Below are 21,091 nucleotides of genomic sequence, written 5' to 3' on the forward strand. Positions count from 1 at the left end.
GCTGTGGTCATTTTATAAAGGTGCATTTGTTTTTGATTGATACTGCAATCCCCTTTCCATGTTATGTTTTGCACTCTGAGATCAGTTAACAAACCATCACCACCCCCGTTCGTACAGTGGATCGTGACAGGGAGGGGATAGGAGTGGGGAAGGGTCTGGGAATGGGGGATGATCTGGAACTGGGGCGGGGTCTAGGAGTGGGGAGGGGTCCAGGATTGTGGGCATGGGTCCATTCCGGGATTTGGCCGAGGTCTCTCCCCGGGGTCGGGGACCATTATTGAGTTGAGGTGTCTCCCCTTCCTGATCCCATTCCCATTCCTGATCTCGCCGCTGCTTCCAGGGAATGGTTCTGATCTCAACCCCGACCACAAACCTGAGGAGGTCAAACACCCCAAATCCTGGGGTCAAGCCCCCGACCCCAAATCCTGGGGGTTCCAACACTGGGGGGGAGGTCAAACATCCCTAAACCCAAAGTCTGGGATGTCAACCTCCCCCCTCCACCCTGAAACGCAAATTTTAGGATCAAACCCCCCAAACCCCAGGGTGTCAAACACTCCCCAATTCCCACATGTTGGGGTTCAATCTCCATGGCCCCAAATCCTGGGGTTTAAAACATCTGGGATGTCCACCACCCCCAATTCCCAAAGTGTGGGGTCAAATATCTCCAAATCCTAAATCCTGAGGCGCCAAACACCCTCAATCTCCAAAGTTTGGGGTTAAAACCCCCAATCCCCAACTCCTGGGGTTTGAAATATCTGGGGTGTCCAACCCTCCTCACCCCCAAAATCTGGGGTCCAATCCCCTGATCCCCAAATCCTGGGGTCAAAACCCCCCATATCTCAAATCCTGGTCAAATACCCCCAAACCCCAAACCCTGGGGTGTCAAACACCCCAACCCCCAAATTTAAGGCTGAAATCCCCCAGTCCCCGAAGTCTGGGGGGTCACGCCCTTCCCAATCCCCAACATCCCCCCAAAACCACTCCAGCCCTGGGGGGCACAGTGGGGTTTATTTGGGAAAGCTCCAGGTGCAATGTCTGCAGAGAGACCCTGGGTACAATGCTGGCAAAGACCCCAAAAACCCCTTGGGAACCCCAGAAGCCTGTGGGGGAGTGGGAAAAGGGGATTTGGGCTTATCTGGGATGGGGGCAGCTCCAGGTGCAATGTCTGCAGAGAGACCCTGGGTACAATGCTGGGAAAAACCCCCAAAAACTCCTCAGGAACCCCAAAAGCCCCCGGGGGGCTGAGATAGTAGATTTGGGATGGGGATCCAGGGTGGAAGAAGGGGATGTGGGGTTGAAAAAGAAGGATTTAAGATGAAAAAAGGAGATTTTGGGGTAAAAAAGGAATTTTGGGTGGGGGAAGGGGGATTTAGGGTGCGGAGGAGAAAAGGGGGATTGGGGTAGAAAATGAGGGATTTAGGATGCAGAAAGATTTTGGGTGGAAAAAGAGGATTTAGGGTGGGCAGGGAAGCACTTGGGGTGGGAAAAGAGGATTTGGGGTTAAAAAAGGAGATTTTGGGTGGGAAAAGGGGATTTAGGGTGGGCAGGGAAGGATTTGGGGTGGAAAAGGGTTATTTGGGGTAGATAAAGGAGATTTGGGGTGAAAAAAAAAGGATTTCAGGTGAAAAAAACAAGATTTGGGGTGGGGAATTGAGGTGGAAAAGGGAGATTTTGGGATGGGAAAAGGGATTTGGGAACCCACAAAGGATTTGGGCTGGAAAAAAAATAATTTGAGGTGGGAAAAAGGAGGATTTGGGTTTAAAAAAAGGAAGATTTGGGCCGAGCTGAACTTACCTGGGGGAGTGGGGGTGTGGGGGTGTTTGGAGCAGGGCCAGGACCATTTCTGGGGCAGTTTTCTGGGATTTTGGAGTATTTTTCTGGGATTTGGGAGCAGTTTTATGGGATTTAGGGTATTCTGGGGTGGTTTTGAGGGATTTTAGGGTGTTTCTATGGGATTTTGGGGGTGGCTTGGAAGGATTTTAAGGTGTTTGTATGGGATTTTGGGGTGGCTTGGAAGGATTTTAAGGTGTTTTGGGACAGGTTTTGGGTATTTAGGGGCAGTTTTGAGGCGCTTTTTTGGATCTTGGGTATTTCAGGCCTTTTTTTGGGGGGGAGGGGGTTAGGGGAATTTTGGAGGGGTTTGGGGTGTTTTGGGTCACTTTTTGGCAAAAGAGATCTTCATGGCGTTGCTCTGGGTGATCTTGAAGCCCTGCAGGGCCTCACGGGCAGCGCCTGCCTGCACCTCTGTGTCGAACTCCACGAAGGCGATGTCGTGGCGCCCGGGCACCAGGCGCACCTCCTTGAACCCTGGGAACCTGAGACGGGGAACGGGGTCAGGAGAGCCTGAAAAAAATCTGGGACTGTTCTCCCAGAAACCTGGGAACGTTCCCCAAAAAATCTGGCAGTGTTCCCCCAGAAGGAAGCCACGGAATGTTCCCCTAGAAACTTGGGAACGTTCCCCCAGAAACCCAGGAGGGTTCCCCAAAAATCTGGGAATGTCCCCTAAAAATATTCCAGAAATGGTCCCCCAAAAAATCAGAAATGTTCCCCAACAAAACCAGAAATGTACCCCCCAAAAATCCAGAAGCATCCCGCCCAAAAAACCCTGAAACAGCCTCTCTTAGAAATCCAGCACCATTCCCAAATATCCAGCAAAGTTCCCCAAAAAATCCAGAAACTTCTCTCAAAAACCCAGAAATATTCCCCAAAAAACCCGAGAACCTAAAAATTTCTCCAAAAAATCCGGAAGCATTCCCCCCAAAAAACTTGGAAACATTCCCAAAAAGATCCACCTACCCCCCCCCAAAATCCAGAAACACTTCCAAAAAAGTTCCAGAAATCCAACTCCCAATAAAAGTTCAGAAATGCTCCCCAAATATCCAGAATTTCCCCTCAGATTCCAGGCTTTTTCCCCGCAAAAGATCCAGAAATCCAACTGCACCAAATATCCAGAAATGCCCCCCAAAATATCCAGCAACGCTCCCCAAAAACCCAGAAATCCAACTCCATAAACGTTTCCCAAAGTTTGGAAACATTTCCCTCCAAAAAAATCCAGAAACATTCCCCCAAAAATCCAACGCATCCCCCACCTGACTCCTCTCAAAATACCCCAAAAAATCCCAAAATTGCCCCAAATTCCAGGAATGCCACCAAATGCCCCCTAGGGAGCTACTGGATTCCCAATGCCTGGGAATTTGGGATGGGGGGGTGGGGTCAGGAGGAGCTGAGAATTTGGGGAAATCCCTGAGAAATCCAAGGGGGAGAGCCTGAGTTTGGGAAAACCCCCAGTATTGGGAAATTACCCCCAAAATCCAACTGAAATGCTCTCAAAATGGTTTGCGAATCTCAGAATGTCCCTCAAAATCCCAAAATATCCCCAAGAACCCCAAAAGTCCTGCAGGATTTCCCCAAAATTCCAGGGAAATGCTCTGAACATCTTTCAATGTTCAACTCCCCAAAAATCCAACAACCCCAAAAATTCCGAAACATTTCCGAAAATTCAACATCCCAAAATCAAAATTCCAACTCCAAATCCCACTTAAACATTCTCAAAATCCCCAAAACCACAACCCAACACCCCCCAAAATCCAGAAATATCCCACAAGACACCAAAAAATTCCACCAAGTCCAGAAACGTTCCCCCAAAATCCAACCCCCAAAAATTCTCCTCCAAGATCCCAGAAAAACCCTCCCAAAATTGTTCAATATCTCCAAAATCCAACCTCCCTAAAAATCCAGAAACATTCCCCCGCCCTCCAACCTCCCTGAAAAAATCCAGAAAGATTGCCAAAAATCCAGAAGTGTGCCCCAAAAACCCCAGAAATACAACTCCCCAAAAGTCCAGAAATGCTCCCCAAAAAAATCCAGGAGTGTCCCCCAAAACATCCAGAAACCTTTCCCCCCAAAACATCTAGAAACATTTCCCCCCAAAAATTGAGAAATGGTCCTCAAAAAGTCCAGAAACATTCCCCCCAAAAACCTCAATAAACTCAAAAATTGAGGATCTTTCCCCAAAAAAATCCATAACTGTCCCCCCAAAAAGCCAGAAGCTTTCCCCACAGAAAATCCTGAAAAATTCCCCAAAATCAAGGAACTTCCTTCCAAAATCCACTAATGTTCCCCCAAATATCTGGAAACATTCCTCAGACTCTAGAAACTTTCTTAAAAAAACCACAGAAATGTTCCCCCAAAAATTCATAAACCTGTCCCCCCCAGACCAGAAAGTTTCTCCAAAAAAAAATCCTGAACCATGCCCAAAAATCGTGGAACTTCCCCCAAAAACTCCAGAGCCATTCCCAAATAAACCCAACTCCCCAGAAATCCAACTCCCCAAAAAACATTCCTCAAAAAAAAATCTGGAAACATTCCTCCAAAAACCCAGAAATTGCCTCCCAAAAAATCCAGAACTTCCCCCCAAATCCTGATATTAACAAAAAAAAAATCCAGCCCAAAGCCCTCCTCACCTCTCTCCACCCCTTGCAAGCCCCAGAATTCCCCAATGCCCCAAACCCTGCCCAGAATTCCCAGAATTGCCCGAGATCTCACTGGTTGAAGAGCATGGAGAGCATCAGCTCGTTGGTCTCCTCAGGGAGGTTGGTCAGGAACAGGATGTGGTTCGGGGGGTTTTCCGACAGCTGTGGGGAATGAGAGAAAAACCCCGAAATCAGCACCAAATCTGCCCCAAATCAGACCCAAAATCTAACTAAAGTCACGCTGTATACACCCTATAAAATCTGCCCAAAAATCACATCAAAATCCTGGAAAAAAACCCATAAAAATCAGTGCAAAATGCCACCAAACCCCCCCCAAAAATCTCTCTAAATAATCCCCCAAAAAATCTCTGCAACTGTGACCAAAAACTCACCGAAATTCCACCCAAAAGACCACAAAATTAATGCCAAAAATCGTCACAAAAAATGCATCAAAGCCCACAGAAATCCCTCAAAATCTCCAAAAAATCCCACAAAAATCACCCCCAAAATTCCCCTAAATCTCATGGAAAAAATCTTCAAAAAGTCCCACTAAATCCCCATGAAAATCTCACAGAATCCATGCAGAAAAATCTGCACAAAAATCCCCCCCAAAACCCCCAAATTACACAAAATCCACCCAAAAAAATCCCTCAAAACCATCCAAAATATCCCCTTAAAATATTGCACAAAAATTGCCCCAAAAGCCACAAAATCCACTGCAAATCCATTCAAAAAATCCATACCAAAATCCCACTAAAACCCTCACAAATCCACCAAAAAAATGCCCCCAAGTCCCTTCAATCCTACCAAAAAAAACTCAGGAAATCCACCCCAAAAATCCCCACCAAAAATTCCCTCAAAATCCCACCAAAATCCATCCCAAAAGTCCCACAAGTCCTCTAAATCACTGGGGTTCTGGGGTCACTCACGGGCTGTGGGGTAGGGATCGGCGCCATTCCAGGCTGTGGGGCCATTCCCGGGGGAATTCCGGGATTTGGGGCCATTCCTGGGGCTGGAATCATGCCCGGGGGGGGGATGTAGGGCGGTTGTCCCCCCAGGTGCGGCAGCATCCGGGGCGGCTGCGCCAGTGGTGGCATCCCCTGAGGAGAGACCCCAACACATCCCAAATCATTCCAAAGGCACAGCCAGAATCCCAAAGTTATCCCAAAAGTACAGTGAGAATCCCAAATCAATGTAAAATTATGCCAAATCCACATGGAATTATCCCTGAATTACCCTACAGACACGCAGCCCCAAAACCCCCCAATTTGCCCAAAACTATGAAAAATTACCCCAAATTATCCCAAATTTACCCTGAATAACCCCAAAATTACCCCAAATTATCCCAAAATTACACCAAACAACCTCAAAATTATTCCAAATAACCCCAAAGGCACACAAAGAACCCATATAACTCAAATCCCCCCCCAAATCCCCCCATGCCCTCCCAAAATGCCCAGGAACAATCCCAAATGCCCTGGAATGATCCCAGAATCCCCCAGAATGATCCCAAATTATCCCAAATCCCCCAGAACCATCCCCCAAATCCTCTGGAATGATCCCAAATCCCCACAAATCCCCAAAAATCCTCTGGAACAATCCCAAAATCTCCCTGAACCTTTCCCCAAACCCCCTGGAATGATCCCAAAATCCCCTGGAACCATCCCAAAACCCCATTAAACAATCCCAAATCTCCTAAGAACGATCCCCAAAATCCCATAAAATGATCCCAAATCATCCTGAACCATCTGCAAATCCCCCAAAACATCCCCAAAATTCCCCACAAATGCTCCAAATTCCCATAAACTGATTCCAAATTCCCCAGGAATGATCCCCAATCCCCACCCAAACATCTCCAAATCCCCAAGGACTGATACCAAAATCCCCTAAACCAATCCCAAATTCCTGGCACTCACAGGCACTGTCCCCTGTGCCCCAATCCCAAATCCCATAAATCCACCCCAAAATCCAATGGAATGATCCCAAATCCCCTGGAACCACCCCCAAAATGATCCCAAAGTCCCACTAAACAATCCCAACCCCCCTGTAGTGATCCCAAATGCCCTGGGAACAATCCCAAAATCCCCTAAAGCCATCCCAAATCCCCCTGGCACTCACGAGCACTGCCTTCTGTGTCCCGGTCCCAATCCCAAATCCTATAAATGACCCCAAATCCCATAAATGATCCTATAAATCTCCTGGGACCCACTGGCACCACCCCCTGTGCCCTGATTCTGATCTCAAAATTCCACAGATGACCAAAAATCCCATGAATGACCCCAAAGCCCATAAAACAATCCCATAAATACCCTGGCACTCATGGGCACTGACCCTTGTGCAACAATCACAAAATCCACAAATTACCCCAAATCCCATAAATGATCCTATAGATCTCCTGGCACTGACAGGCCCCACCCCCTGTGCCCTGATTCTGATCCCAAAATCCCACAAATGACCCCAAATCCCATAAATGATCCTATAAATCTCCTGGGACCTACTGGCACCACCCCCTGTGCCCTGATTCTGATCCCAAAATCCCACAAATGACCCCCAGTCCCATAAATGATCCTGGAAATCTCCTGGCACTGACAGGCCCCACCCCCTGTGCCCTGATTCTGATCCCAAAATCCCACAAATGACCCCAAATCCCATAAATGATCCTATAGATCTCCTGGCACTGACAGGCCCCATCCCCTGTGCCCTGATTCTGATCCCAAAATCCCACAAATGACCCCCAATCCCATAAATGATCCTGGAAATCTCCTGGCACTGACAGGCACCACCCCCTGTGCCCTGATTCTGATCCCAAAATCCCACAAATGACCCCAATCCCATGAATGATCCCAAATCCCATAAACCAATCCCAGAAATCCCACGAAGGACCCCAGTGTGATCAAACCATCCCCCGGCACTCACGGGCACTGCCCCCTGCGTCGCCCCCTGTGCTCCAGCCCCGCTCTTTTTGGGGCCAGGGGCCTCTCCCCCCTTGGCTTTGCGCTTGTCCCGTTTGCGCTCCCGGTCCCGATCCCGCTCCCGCTCCACGAACGTTCCCTTCATCTTGGCGATGATGTCCGAGTCCGTCTTGGCGTACTGGATCCGCTGGGACGGCACATTCCCGGGATTGAGGCATTTGGGGGATTTCAGAGCATTCGGGGCATCTCTGAGAGGGATTTTTGGGGTTTTGGGGCTTTCCAAGGGATTTTTGGAGGTTCCAAAAAGAATTTGAGGTTGCTCCATGGGATTTTGGGGTGGTTCCAGAAGATTTGGGATCATTCCGCGGGGATGTCGGGACGGTTCAGGGGGTTTTGGGGTTGTACCCAAGGATTTTGGGGGGATCTGGGGAGGACTTGGGGCTTTCTGAGGGATTTGAGACTTTCTCAAGGATTTGGGGGAGTTCCAAAAGAGATTTTGGGTTTTTTCAAGGAACTCTGGGAAGTCCTAGAAAGGGTTTTGCAAATTTCAGAGGGATTTGGGGGAATTTAGAGGGGATTTGGGGGGAGTTCCAAGAGAGATTTTGGGGTTTTCCATGGGATTTTCAGGGATTCTACAGGATTTGAGGAGATTCCAGACAGGACCTGGGGGAGTTCCAAGAGCAATTAGGGACATTTTTGAGGAATTTTGGGAAGTCCAAGAAGGAATTTTGGGAGAATTCAGAGGAATTTGAGAGGTTCCAACAGGGATTTGGGGATTTCCAAGGGGGATTTTGGGGTTTTCTGAGGGATTTTCAAGGGTTCTGAGGGATTTGGGGAGTTTCTGAGGGATTTTGGGAGGTTCTGAGGGGTTTTAGGGAATTTCAAGAAGGAATTTGGGGCTATTTGAGGAGGTTTGAGGGGGGGATTTTGGGGTTTTCCAAGGGATTTTCAGGGGTTCTGAGGGATTTGGGGATTTTCAGATGGCATTTGGGGGAGCTCCAAGAGGAATTTGGCAATATTTCAGGAAGTCCTAGCAGGGATCTAGGAATTTCTGAGGGATTTTGAGGGAATTCAGAAAGATTTAAGAGGGATTTGGGAGTTTCTGAGGAATTCAGAGAGATTTTGGAGGAGCTCCAAGAGGGATTTGGGAGTTTCCAACAGAATTTTGGGGCTTCCAGGTTGAATTTGCGGTTTCATCATGGGTTTACCATAGAAGGGAAAGCTTTGGGAATTCCTGGCTATATTTCAGGGGTTTTCCAGGAATTTTGGGATTTCTCCCAGGATTTGGTTCTCACTGGGTTTGGCCGTAGCAGAGGAAGCTTTGGGGCAGGTCCTGGTTGGATTTTGGTGCATTCCTAGTGGGATTTGGGGATTTTTTTTGGTGGGATTTTGGGGATATTTGAGGCTGAAATTAATTTTTTTCCCCAAGAATTCAGTTTTTTTCCCCAAAATCTGCAGATTTTTCCCATAATTTGAGCATTTTCCCCCAGAATTTGTCTTTTGCCATAAACTTGTCATAAAATGGGAAGCTTTGGGGTGGTCCTGCTTAAATTTTGGGGATATTTGATGCTGCATTTTGGGGGTTTTCCCCCCAGGAATTAAGGATTTGCCCCAAAATTCCAGGATTTTTTGCCCAAAATGTCAGTTTTCTGCCCAAAATGTCACAATTTTCCCTCAGGTTTGGGTATCACCATGCGCTTGTTGTAGAAGGGGAAGCCTTAGGGTGTTCAGGGTGAATTTGGAGGATTACAGGTTGGATTTTGGGGATACTTGAGGCCAGATTCTGGCGGTTTTTTCCCCAGAATGTCACATTTTTTTCATTAAGTTTCAGTCCCACTGTGGGCTTGTCATGGAAGGGGAAGCTTTGACTCCTAGTTTGATTTGAGACTGTTCCCAGGGGATTTTTGGTAGATTTCCAGATGGATTTTGGGTTTTTTTTTCCAGGAAACCAGTTTTTTTCCCAAAATACCAGGATTTTTTTCCCAACATTCCAGTGTTTTTCCACAAAATTTCTGTTTCACCATGGGTGTGTCATAGAAGAGGAAATTTTGGGGTGCTCAGGGTGAATTTGGAGGGATTGTAAGTTAGATTTTGGGGATATTTGAGGTCAGATTTTGGTGGTTTTTCCCTAGAATTACAGTTTTTTCTCAAAATGTCAGAATTTTCCCCCAGTCTCTGTCTCACCATGGGTTTGTCGTAGAAGGGGAAGCCCTGCATGGAGCGCAGGGCATTGGTGGCGCTGCTCATCTCCTTGAAGATGACAAAGGCCTGGCCCCGCATGCGAAGACTGCGCGACACCAAAATGTCCAAAATCTGCCCAAACTGCGAGAAAATGGCGTAGAGGGACTTCTTCAGCTCTGGGGACAGAGTGACAGTACGGTGACAATGGGGACAGCACGGTGATACACACAGGGACATCACAGTGACAGTGGGGACGCACAAGGGACAGCCTGAACCCCTGGTGAGACTCACAAACACTCTCAGACCCCCCCAGACCCCCCTCACCATCCTTCTTGATCTTCTCGTTCAGGTTGTTGATGTAGATGGTGTGGTTGGGCCGGGGGTCCTGCACTGCCATGGCCAGGACTCCTCTGTGGGGACAGGAGGGCTTTAAGGGGCATCTGTGAGGGCTGCGACCCCTTCACCCCCTGGGACCCCCAGACCCACCTGAGACACCCCCCAAATTCACCTCAGAACCCCCCAGATGCTCCGAATCCCCCTCAGAGCCCTCTAAATCCACCTGAGAACCCTCCAGACCCTCTCAAGCTCCTCCCCAAACCCCTCAGACTGCCTCATTCCCCCCCAAACCGACCTCAGATCCCCCTATTTTCCCTTAACCTCTCCCTCCAAAATCCCCCATTTCTTCTCGGACTCACCTCAGATCCCCCTAACCAACCTCAATCTCCCCATTTCCGCCCAGACTCACCTCAGAGCTCCCCCCCCCCCCCCCCATTTCCCCCCAGTTCCACCTCAGACCCCGCAAAAACCCCTCAAACCACCCAAAGCTCCTCCAAACCACCTCGGACCACTCAATTCCCCTACACCCACCTCAAAGGCCCCCAGTTCCTCTCAAATCCCCCTCAAACCTCCCCAATTCCCTTCACCTTCGCCCCAGATCCACCTCACACCCCACAAAAGCCCCTCAAACAACCCCAATTGCCCCCAAACGCATTCCCGACCGACCTCAGATACCCGTCTTTTCCCCCCAGTTTCCCCCCCCGGACCAACCTGACATCCCCCTAATTATCCCTCAGACTCCGCAAAAATCCCTCAGACCCGCCCAACTCCCGCCCACTTCCCCTCAGACCCGCCTCAACCCCCATTCATTTCCCCCCAAAGCCATCTAAGACGACTCCATTCCCCTCATACCCCACCTTAGCTCCCTCCTCAGCCGCTCTCCCCTCACGACCGACTGTCGGCGCCGCCGCAACGACTGCGACTGCGACTGCGACTACTACTACTGCCGCTACCGCGTCCACCGCGTGCGCGGGCCCTTCCAACCAATAGCGGCGCGGGCCCCTTCCAACCAATAGCGGCGCGATCCTCCCCAAACCAACCACTCATCGTGCGGTTTACCTCACAACGCCCGCCTCCCCCGCGCCGTTCCAGCCAATTAGAGGCGAGCCGGAAGTGGCGCCCTCTGACCCCGGGGCCCACATGAAGCGGGAGCTCCCTCATCTTCCTCCTCCGCCTCCACCGCCCCCACCCCTCCACTCCCCGGGCTCGGGCGGGTGCTGTGGGAGGCGCTGGGAGAGGACCGAGGGATCCTGGGACTGCTGAGGCGGCCAGGACAGGTGGGGAAGGGGTGGGGGCGTGGGGGATGGGAGATGGGAGATGGGGGGGGCTGAGGGTCCTAAGAGCGAATTGTGGGAGGTTCTTGGGGGGGTTCTTGGGGTCCTGGGTGGAGTCTGGTGGGGTCTGGGGGGTCTGGGGAGAGGTATTGAGAGGTATTTGATGGGGGGAAGATCCTGAGGGGTCCTGGAGGTGTCAGGGAGGCTCTGGGGAGGGGTCCTGGGGCATTGGTGGGGGGAGATCTGGGGGGTTGGATGGGTCCTAAGAGGGGTCTTGAGGGGGGGGTCGTGGGAGGGTCTTGGGGGGTCTTGGGGAGGGGTCGTAGGAAGGTCTTGGGAGGGTCTGGGAGGTCTTGGGGTGTTGTGTGAGGGGTTTTGGGGGGCCTGGGGGGTCCTGGCTTGGTTTTGGGGAGGGGTCTGGGGAATCTGCGGATGATCCCTGAGTTGATTGGGGAGGGGTCGGGGGGAAGGCTTTGGGGAGGGGTCTTGGGAAGGCTCTGGGGGGGTTCTCAGGGGACATCCTGGGCTGGGCCTGATTGGGGTCTGGGGGCTCTCAGGGGGGTCCTGGTGGTCTCAGGGATTTCTGGGGGTATGGGGGACCTGGGGGGGGGGGGGGGTTAGGGGTCCAGGGTGTCCTGGGCCAACCTTGAGGGGGCTCTGGAAGGGTTTGGGGTTCCTGGAGGGGGGTCCTGGGGGAGATTTGGGAGTCCCAGAAGGTCCCAGGCCCACCCTGAACCAGGGTCTGGGCGTTTTGGGGAGAGGGGGCAGAACAGGGGTTCCCAATCCCCGTTTTTGTGCAGGTCTCCCATCGTTCCCCCTCCCCAAAAAGCTTCAAGGGCCCCTTGAAGTGGCTCCTGTTCCTCCAGCTGGGGCCCCCCTGATCCCTGTGAGTCTGGGGGATTTTATGGACATTTTTGGGCATTTTGGTGGGGCTTTTTTGGGATTTGGGAGATTTTGTTGGGAGTTTAGGAGGAATTAGTGGGTTTTTGGAGAGAATTATTGGATTTTGGGGGGTTTTGTGGGTTTGTGGGTTTTGGATTTTGGGGGATTGTATTGGGGTTTTGGGGGGGTTTATAGAAACTTTGGGGAGTTCTTTTGAATTTTGGTAGATTTCACTGGGATTTTGAGCAATTCTCTGGGTTTTTCGAGGAATTTATTGGGATTTTTAGAGGATTTTGTTTTTAGTGGTAGTTTGGGGGGGCTTCAGGGTTGAGGGGCTTTATGGTTGTCCCTGGGTGCGGGGAAGGGCTGAGAGGCACCAAAATCTCCTTAAAACCCCCAAAACTCCCAATAAAACCCACAAAATTCCAATTAAATCTCATAAAATCCCGTCAGAACACCCTAGAATTTCAGTAAAAGCTCACACAATCTCTTGAAATCCCAACAAACCCGTCAAAATTCCAATTAGACCCTACAAACCCCCCCAAAAATATCTCCAAAACCACAAAAAATCCCACAAAATCCCCCTAAGATCCAAAGAAATCCTGGCAACACCCAAAAAGCCCAACAAAACCCCACCAAAATCTTCCCAAAAAAATCCCAAAAGAACCCAAACCCTCAAAGAATCCCACTAAATGCCCCCCAAATTCCAATAAAATGCTCTCAAAACCCCTAAAAACTCAATAAAACCATGAAAAACTCCAGACTCCAACAAAATCCCCAGAAAATTACAGTAAAACCTGCTAAAATTAAGAAAAAAACCCAAAAAATTTCAATAAGCCCCCAAACACCCCTAGAAAACAACCCCCCACAGTGCCAATAAAATCCCCCAAAATCCAAGCCCCTCAAAATTCCTCCACTCCCCGAAAACCCTGTAATTACCTTCAAAAAACCCAATAATTTCCCCTAAACTCCCAACAAAATTCCCCAAAGCTCAGAGAAGCCCAGTGTTCCCAAAAACCCTCCCGAAGGCCCCGGCCCCTGCCAGTCTCAGCTCCGTCCCGTCCAGGGCTGCAGCCAAACCCAGAGGTCCCCGAGCGACCCCAGAGCCCATTTGGTGCCAGTCCCAGTCTCGGCCTCAATCTCAGCCCATTTGGGTGATTTTAGGCCAAACTGGGCAGGTTTAGGTTGGGTTGCAGGTCCTTTGGAGGGATTTCAAGCCTTTTAGTGTGGATTTTAGGCCTCTTTGAATGATTTTAGGCTAAATCTTGTGGGTTTTAGGGTGGATTTTAGATCCCCTGGGATGATTTTAGGCCCATTTCTATAGAGTCTAGGCCTGTTTGGATGATTTTAGGATAAACTGGGCAGTTTTAGTGTGGATTTTGGGACCCTTTGGCCGATTTTATGCCCATATTGGGAGAATTTTAATCCTGTGTGGGTGATTTTAGATCCCTTGTTTTGGTGATTTTGGGCCCATTTGGTTAGATTTTTTTGCTTCTTTGGTTAATTTTAGGTTGAACCGAGTCTTAGTAGGGTGATTTTAGGTCCTCTTGTGTTGGTTTCAGGCCTGTTTGGGTGATTTTAGGTCCCTGTGGGTGATTTTAGTAAAAACAGGTGGATTTTATGGTGGATTTATGCACATTTGGGTCATTTTAGGCAAAACCAGATACCTTCAGGGCTGATTTTAAGCCCATTTCGGAAATTCAGGGTGATTTTAGGCTGTTTTGTGTGGGTTGCAAACCGCTTTGGGCAATTTTAGGCCCCTTTGGTTGGATTTTAGACCCCATTGGATAACTTGAATCCCATTTGGCTGATTTGAGGCCAAACCTGGTGGATTTCTGCTGCACTTGAGGCCCTTTAGGGTGATTTTAGGCCAAACTGGGCCCTTTTAGGACCGCGTGTTCCCTTGACCCTGCCCCTTTTGCCTCGCAGTTTGGGAATGGGGGAGAGGGGGGAGGAAGAGGTGGAGTGGCAGCAGGAAGCAGCAGAGGAAGAGACAAGGGGGGAATCACATGGCCCTGGCGGTTCCCGAACTCGCTGCAGCCCCGGGACCATCGCGCCCCATCCTGCAAGTGCCCGGGCAGGGGGAGCTCGGCCCCAAATCTGCCGGGAGCTCCCTGGGTTTGGGGGGGATGTCTGGAGCTGGCAGGGCTCCAAAGCCAAGCCGCAGATGGCCCTCGGGGGGACACTGGGGGGTCCCCGGGAGGTGTTTTTGGGGGTCCCGGTGTGGGTGGTGACAGGGCCCCAGCGAGGGGCGGGGGGATGCGGGTCCCCCCGCGGTGGGGGCGCGGCTTCCCAGCCGGGCCCTCCGAGCTCTGCCGGGGCTGTGTGGGGACCGCGCGGGAGTGGCGGCACCGGCGGGGGGCACCGGTTCTGGGGAGCCCCGGGAGAGCCGCGGCTTCCCCGAGCGGGAGCCCAGAGAGAGGAGAGCCCCAGAAGGCCAAAGCGGGGACCCTGAGAGGGAGGGACCCCTGGGATTGCCAGGACCCCAGCAAGTGGGATAGCTGGGAATGGCATTTGGGGTTCCTGGTGCTGGAAGTGGCTGCTCCCACTATAAGCCCAGTTGCTCCCCCCCATTTCCAGTTTCCTCAACACTCCCACTATGAGCCCAGTCACTCCCAGTCATTCCCTATGATGATGCAATTTGGTCCTAGCAAGATCTCACTTGCTCCCACTTTCATCTAGTGTGTTCCTAGTTCTCCCAGTTGCCCCTAGCTTAGTCCCAGTCATTCCAATATGGTCCCCGTCTCTCCCAGCACGGCCCCAGTCACTCACACTTGCCCCCAGCATGATCCCAGGTCCTCTAGAGCATTCTCAGCCACCCAGGCACTACTTCTATGGTGTCAAACACTTCCAGTATATCCCAGGTACCCTGAACTTTCTCATAGTTATTGCCAGGCACTTCTAGTTGCCTCAGTGAACCTCATGGTTTACTTGCCCCTGTTTTTATCCCACTTGCTCCCAGTTCTTCTAATTATATCCCCAGTTGGCTCCCAGCACGGGCCTGGTAGCTGCCAATAACCCCCAATGAGGGTCCAATGACACGCACTCTAATCCCAGTATAATTCCAGTCACTCCCAGTCTGATGTCAGTTGCCCCCAGTGTGATCCCAGTTGTTCCCTGTCAATGCCAGAGTGACCCCAGTAGCCTCCAGTATGATCCCAGTGAATCCCTGTCTCTCCCAGTGTATCCCAGTCACCCCCAGCATGCTCCCAGTTGCTCTCAGCACAATTCCAGTTGCCCACAGCCACTCCTAGTCAATTCCAGTATGATTCCAGTCACCCTCAGTATGATCCCAGTTGCCCCCAGCATAGTTCCAGTTGTTCCCAGTTCCTACAAGTATGATCCCAGTTGCCCCTAGAATAGTCTTAGTCCCTCTCAGCATGGTCCCTGTCACATCCAGTGTCCCCCAGTGTAGATTCAATCACTTCCAGTTTCTGTAGAGTAGTCCCAGTCATCCCCAGCATGGTCCCTGCTGTTCCCAGTGTTGTTCCAGTTATCCCTAGTATGGTTACAGACACTCCAAGTTGCCCCAGTGAGGCTCTAGTTACCTGACAATTATCCCAGTCTTTTCCAGTTATTCCCAGTTGCTTCCAGTATGATCCCCGTTGTGAGCTCAGTCCGCTCAGCATGGTTCCAGTACAGTCCAGTTGATCCCATTTGCTCCCAATGTGTCCACAATTTCCTCCCAACATGGGCCCAGTAGCTCCCAGTAACCCCCAGTCAGGTTCCATTCACACCCATTGTAATCCCAGTAGCTCCCAGGGTGGTCCCCATAGTGCCCATAGTCACTGCCAGTATGGTTCCAGTCACTCCTAGTATGATCCCAGTTGCATCCAGTGACTCCTAGATCCTCCCAGTATTATTCCAGTCATGCCCAGAGTGACTCCCTGTAACTCCTAGTGCGGTCCCAGTTGCTCCCAGTCACCTCCAGTATGGTTCCAGTCATGGCAGGCACCTTTTCAGTCACCCCCAGTCTGATTCCAGTAGGATCCCAGTCACTCTTACATACTCTCAGTACTATTCTGCTTACTCCCAGTATTATCCCAGTATGACCCTGACATAGGCACACCTCCCTCCTGCCATTATCACTCAGCATGATTCCAGTGGCTCCCATTTACCCCCGCTATCGTTTCAGTCTCTCCCAGTATAACCCAGTTGGTCCCAGCATGTTCCCAGTCACTCCCAGATACCCAGAGTTGCTTCCAGCCTGATCCCATTTGACCACAGCTACTCCCAGTCACCATTAGTGCAGTCCCAGTTGCTGCAAGTATCCCAGTCTGCCCCAGCATGGGCCCAGGTGCTTCCACTGTGATGCCTGTAGGATCCCAGTTGCCCCCAGCATGGTTCCAGTTTCTCCCTGTTCCTCCCAGTGTGAAGCCAGTTGCACCCAGTTGTCCCTAGTATAGTCCTAGTCATGCTGTGGATGATCCCAATCCCTCCCAACATGGCCCCAGTCATGCCCAGTTGCCACCAGTGCAGACCCAGTCACCCCCATTCCTTCCCAGTTGCCCACATTGTCATGCCAGTTCTCCCCAGCATGGTCCCTGTTGTTCCCAGTGTAGTTCCAGTCACCTCAGTTTGGTTACAGACACTCCCAGTATACCCCAGTTGCTCTCAGCATGCTTGTAGTAATTCCCAGTCATTCCCAGTTGCCCCAGTAAGTTTCCAGTTACCCCAGTATAGCATAGTTCCTCCCAGTGATGCCACTCCTGGTATCCCCCAGCCCTCTCTGCATTCCCCCCCCCCGGATCTCCCAAGAGGAGCCCCAAGGGCTGTCAGTCCCCAGCAAGCCCCAGTGTGGATCTGCAGCCCCCAGTTTTCCCAGTTTGCCTCTCCTTCTCCCCGGGCCAGGTTCCCCCAGCCCCCAGCGGGTGGGAGCAGCCGAGAGCCCCGCGCTGCCCATCCTGACCTGTCCCGGCTCCATCCCCGCTCCTGCTGCGGGCAACGAGGGCTGCAGGAACAGGGCACCAAGGGTGTGGCTGCTGTTGGGGGAGGAGGAGGAGGGATTGAAGTAGGAGAAGGAGGTGGGATTAGGGAGGAGGAGGAGGAGGAGGAGTGGGAGGAAGAGGAGGATCAAGGAAAGGAGAAAGAACCATGAGGTTGAGCGCTCCCTGAATTCGCAGCCCTGCACCTGTGGGATCATCACCCCACCATCCTGCAGGTGACAGGGAAGGGGGACCTTGGCCCAGATATTCTGGGGGCTCTGTGGGTTGGGTTTTTTTGGGGGCAGTGTTTGGAGAATGTAGAACTGTACAGCTGAGTGGAAAAGGCCCCTTTTGGGGACATTGAGGGGTTCCAGTGACAGCCTGGAGAAGCAGAGCCCTGTGTTCCCCAGGAGCCCAAAGTGGGGAGCCCAGAGAAGGGGGAGTGCTGTGATTCACAAGACCTTCAACAGCCTGGAGAGGGGCAGGGGGGAGCTCCTTGGAGCTCCTGCACCCCAAAACAGAGAATAAGGGGAGAAGGCACCCTGTGACCCCAAAAAACCCCAGCATCCCTAAATGGGGAGACCAAGGAGGGGAGAACCTTTTGGATTCTTAGGATTCACAGCAGCCTGAGGAAGACGGTGACCAAGGAGAAGGGAGACCCACAATATGAGCATGACCCCAAGCAGCTGGGACAGGGAGGAATCCCCAAAGACCAAAGGGGAGAGACCAGAGATGGGGAACTTCTGTGAGGCTTTTTCAGGGCTGAATCTTGGTGTTCTGGAGGAGTCTATGGACCCCAGATGCACGGTGACTTAAAGAGATGGACTTCAGCAGAGGGACCTTCAAACTCGACATGCTTATCCCTTGTTTTCCCTCAAACCAGTATTTCCCATTCCCAACCCTTGGCTGGATGGAGAAAGAGGGTGCAAGGACAAGGAAGATGCCACGGAACACCCAGGCAGGTAAGGAGGAAGTCAGTGCCCCTTTCCCACTCTCTCCTGCTCCATCTCCGAGCCCAGCACGGCCCCCGGCTGCAGGACAACCCTGCTGCCAAAGCTGTCCTGCTGAGGATGCACTGGGGGGATCTCCTTGACCTTCCCTGTGGCACGGAGGCAAATCCCATCCTCTGCTTGCCCTTCTTCCCCCAGAGAAGGAGCTGCAGATGGAGGCCAGGGAGGACAAATCCCCACGGCAGAACCTCATGGAAGAGGCCGTTTTGAGCAGCTCCACAGCACAGGAATCGAAGGGCAAAGAAAAGCCCCGGAGATCGCGCGCAAGGAGGGGCTGCAAACGCAGATCACGGGGATCTGAGGAGGAAAGACCCAACCTGGGCCAGGAAGGCAGCCAGGGATCGAGCCAGAGCTCGGACTTGGTGGTCCATGAGCAGCATCATGATGGGGAGAAGCCCCACAAGTGCTTGGAGTGTGGGAAGAGCTTCAGCCGGAGCTCCGGCCTGATTCAGCACCAGAGGACCCACACAGGGGAACGGCCGTATGAGTGTGGGATATGTGGGAAGAGCTTCAGAGTCAGCTCCAGCCTGATCCGCCACCAGATTATCCACACTGGAGAACAACCCTACGAGTGTGGGGAATGTGGGAAGAGCTTCAGCCGGAGCTGCACCCTCATTCGTCACCAGGTGATCCACACTGGGGAGAGGCCCTATGAGTGTGATCAGTGCAGGAAGAGGTTTCAGCTCAGCTCCAGTCTCCTTGTGCACCAGCGTACGCACACAGACGAGAGGCCCTTCCGCTGCCCCGACTGCGGGAAGGGCTTCAGGCAAAACACCCATCTTGTCAGGCACCGGCGCATCCACACTGGGGAGAGGCCCCATGAGTGTGAGGAATGTGGGATGAGCTTCAGCCGGAGCTCCCACCTTATCTGCCACCAGAGGACCCACACTGGAGAGCGGCCCTATCAGTGTGGGGAATGTGGGAAGAGCTTCAGACAGAGCACCAACCTGATCCAGCACCAGAACATTCACACTGGGAAGAGGCCCTACAAATGTGGGGAATGTGGGAAGGGCTTCAGCCAGCGTGCCAACCTGGTCCAGCACCAGGTGATCCACACTGGGGAGAGACCCTACAAGTGTTCAGAATGTGGGAAGGGGTTTCGGATCAGCTCACATCTCCTCGTGCACCGTCGGACTCACACAGAGGAGAGGCCCTTCCACTGTCTCGACTGTGGGAAGGGATTCATGTACAACTCCACCCTCATCAACCACCAACGGATTCACACAAAGGAGAGGCCCTTCCGCTGCCCCGACTGTGGGAAGGGCTACAAGCACAATTCTACCCTGATCACCCATCGGTGCATCCACACTGGGGAGAGGCCCTACGAGTGTCCACAGTGTGGGAAGAGCTTCTCACAGAGCTCAGCCTTGACCAAGCACCAACAGAGCCACCAGTAAGGGAAGCCCTGTGAGTGCCCCGATTTCAGGAAGAGCTTCGTGTGCTGCTCCAACTCCATCCCCCACTGGAGGACCCTTGTTGAGAAGAGCTCTGGTGACCCACATTCCCTGTGATCTATGTTGGAAGGCACCTAGCTGGTTATCCTTTTGTTTTGGCCTTCATTTTCTTCTGATTCATCTTCATCCCTTAAAAACAGGCAAAACAGGCTTGAAAAGAAAGAAACTGATCAAAGATATCTAAAGTCCCACCATTTCACAGTTGTTTTAGAGGGAATTTAGAATTTGGAGACATGATCTTGAGGATTTATGGGTTCTGGGAGGATTTTGGGCAGTGTTCTCCATCTCTTTGCACTGCAGAAACCAAGAGGGATCGATCTGCCTCCTCATAGCAACTCAGTCCCACTGAAAACCATACAGTTGTACGCCAGAAGGGCTCAATCCCAACTCAAAATTGCTTGTTCCCTCCTCAAAAATCTCAATTGTGTGCCAAACTCACTTGATTTCAAAGCCACCATGGTGAGAAGGGGTTGGAAGGAGATTGGGAGAAGTAGGATCCAAATTTGGAACGGTGGATTGAGATTGTGTGGGGCTGGGTGGGTGGGATGTATTTGATAGTAAATAAAACTTTTAGAGTTAGTGATTTCTGTCCCATTCATTTTCAGTCAGTCACAGTTCTGTTTCCGGAGTGCCACCTTGACAGCTGATTTGGTTTGTGTCCTCCTTTCTCTCCTGCCTCTCTTTGCCTGCTCTCTTTCTCTCTCAGTGCCTCCCTTGAGCCAGGACAGCTGCCACCAAAGACCCTGCTCTGATTTAATTCTCAATGCAGGAGCTACAGCAACGATCGGTGAAGGCTGGCAGTGAAATGTCACTGTAAGATCTTGCTCTACTTGGCTTTTGGCCCCTTCTTAAGAGCTCTGCCTTCGAGGGCAGGACACCTTTTCCTTAGGGGGAACTGGAATTCCAGACTCTTGGAGTGTGTGCCATGCAGGACCATACAGACTGGGATCATGCGGACTGGGATCATCTGGACTGGGATGGCTGCACCAAACAATGTGAACTGAGGCAGTCCCACCCTGCCCAGGGATCCCTCCCAGTCCTGCACGGGGGCATAGCCAAAACTTTCCAGAGTGAACACAGAGGTCCTGAATCGATCCCGGTGCCAATCCCGTTCCCAGTTTTGGTCTCAGTCTCTGTCCAGGAGCACTCCCAGTGTCAGTCCCAGTCCCAGTCTCGGTCTCAGTCTCGGAATGCTCCTGGAGCACTCCCAGTGCTGATTCCCGTCCTGGTGTTGATCTCAATCTCAACCAGCTGTGCTGGTCCCGGTCTCAGTTTGAGTCCCAGAGTGGTGCCAGTCTCGGTGCTGGTGCCGCTTCTGGTTTCAGTCCCCATCTCAGTCTCGGTCTCTGAATTGTTCTGGTTCTAGTGCTGGTACCTGTGCCAGTCTTGGTCCTGGAGTGCTCCCTGTGCCAGCCTCAGTCCCAGTCCCAGAGCGCTGCCAGTCTCGGTGCTGATTCCAGTGCCAGTCTTGGTCTCAGTCCCGCAGTGCTCCAGCCAGTCTCCATCCTGGTCCCAGTCCCAGAGAAGTCCTGGTGCCAGTGCTGGTGTCAGTTCCAGTCCTGGTCCCGGAGCACTCCCGGTGCCAGTCCTGGTTCTGAAGCACTCCCGGTAGCAAGTCCCAGTGTCAGTCTTGGTCTCAGTCTTT

General features: G+C 51.9%; 1 protein-coding gene and 1 pseudogene across 2 annotated transcripts; one reads left to right on the top strand and one right to left on the bottom strand.

Annotated features, from left to right (window-relative positions):
- Positions 1 to 989: 989 nt before the first annotated feature.
- Positions 990 to 10,877, bottom strand: SNRPA (small nuclear ribonucleoprotein polypeptide A). 2 transcript variants are annotated; one of them, XM_036405377.2, is made up of 7 exons: positions 10,759 to 10,877; positions 9,890 to 9,975; positions 9,569 to 9,741; positions 7,389 to 7,571; positions 5,402 to 5,572; positions 4,546 to 4,634; positions 990 to 2,315 (listed from the first exon to the last, which is right to left on the bottom strand). In XM_036405377.2, exons 2-7 carry the CDS (start codon positions 9,960 to 9,962, stop codon positions 2,156 to 2,158), a joined length of 849 nt encoding a protein of 282 aa, XP_036261270.1. In that variant the 5' UTR covers positions 9,963 to 9,975; positions 10,759 to 10,877; the 3' UTR covers positions 990 to 2,155. The 2 variants fall into 2 exon arrangements, with proteins under 2 accessions (XP_036261270.1, XP_036261271.1); XM_036405378.2 differs by lacking the exon at positions 10,759 to 10,877 and adding an exon at positions 10,613 to 10,633.
- A 175-nt stretch (positions 10,878 to 11,052) lies between these two features.
- Positions 11,053 to 19,972, top strand: LOC118700794 (zinc finger protein 436-like; annotated as a pseudogene).
- The last annotated feature ends 1,119 nt before the right edge of the window (positions 19,973 to 21,091 follow it).

Source organism: Molothrus ater, chromosome 37 (genome assembly GCF_012460135.2).
Source record: "Molothrus ater isolate BHLD 08-10-18 breed brown headed cowbird chromosome 37, BPBGC_Mater_1.1, whole genome shotgun sequence".
NCBI lineage: Eukaryota > Metazoa > Chordata > Aves > Passeriformes > Icteridae > Molothrus > Molothrus ater.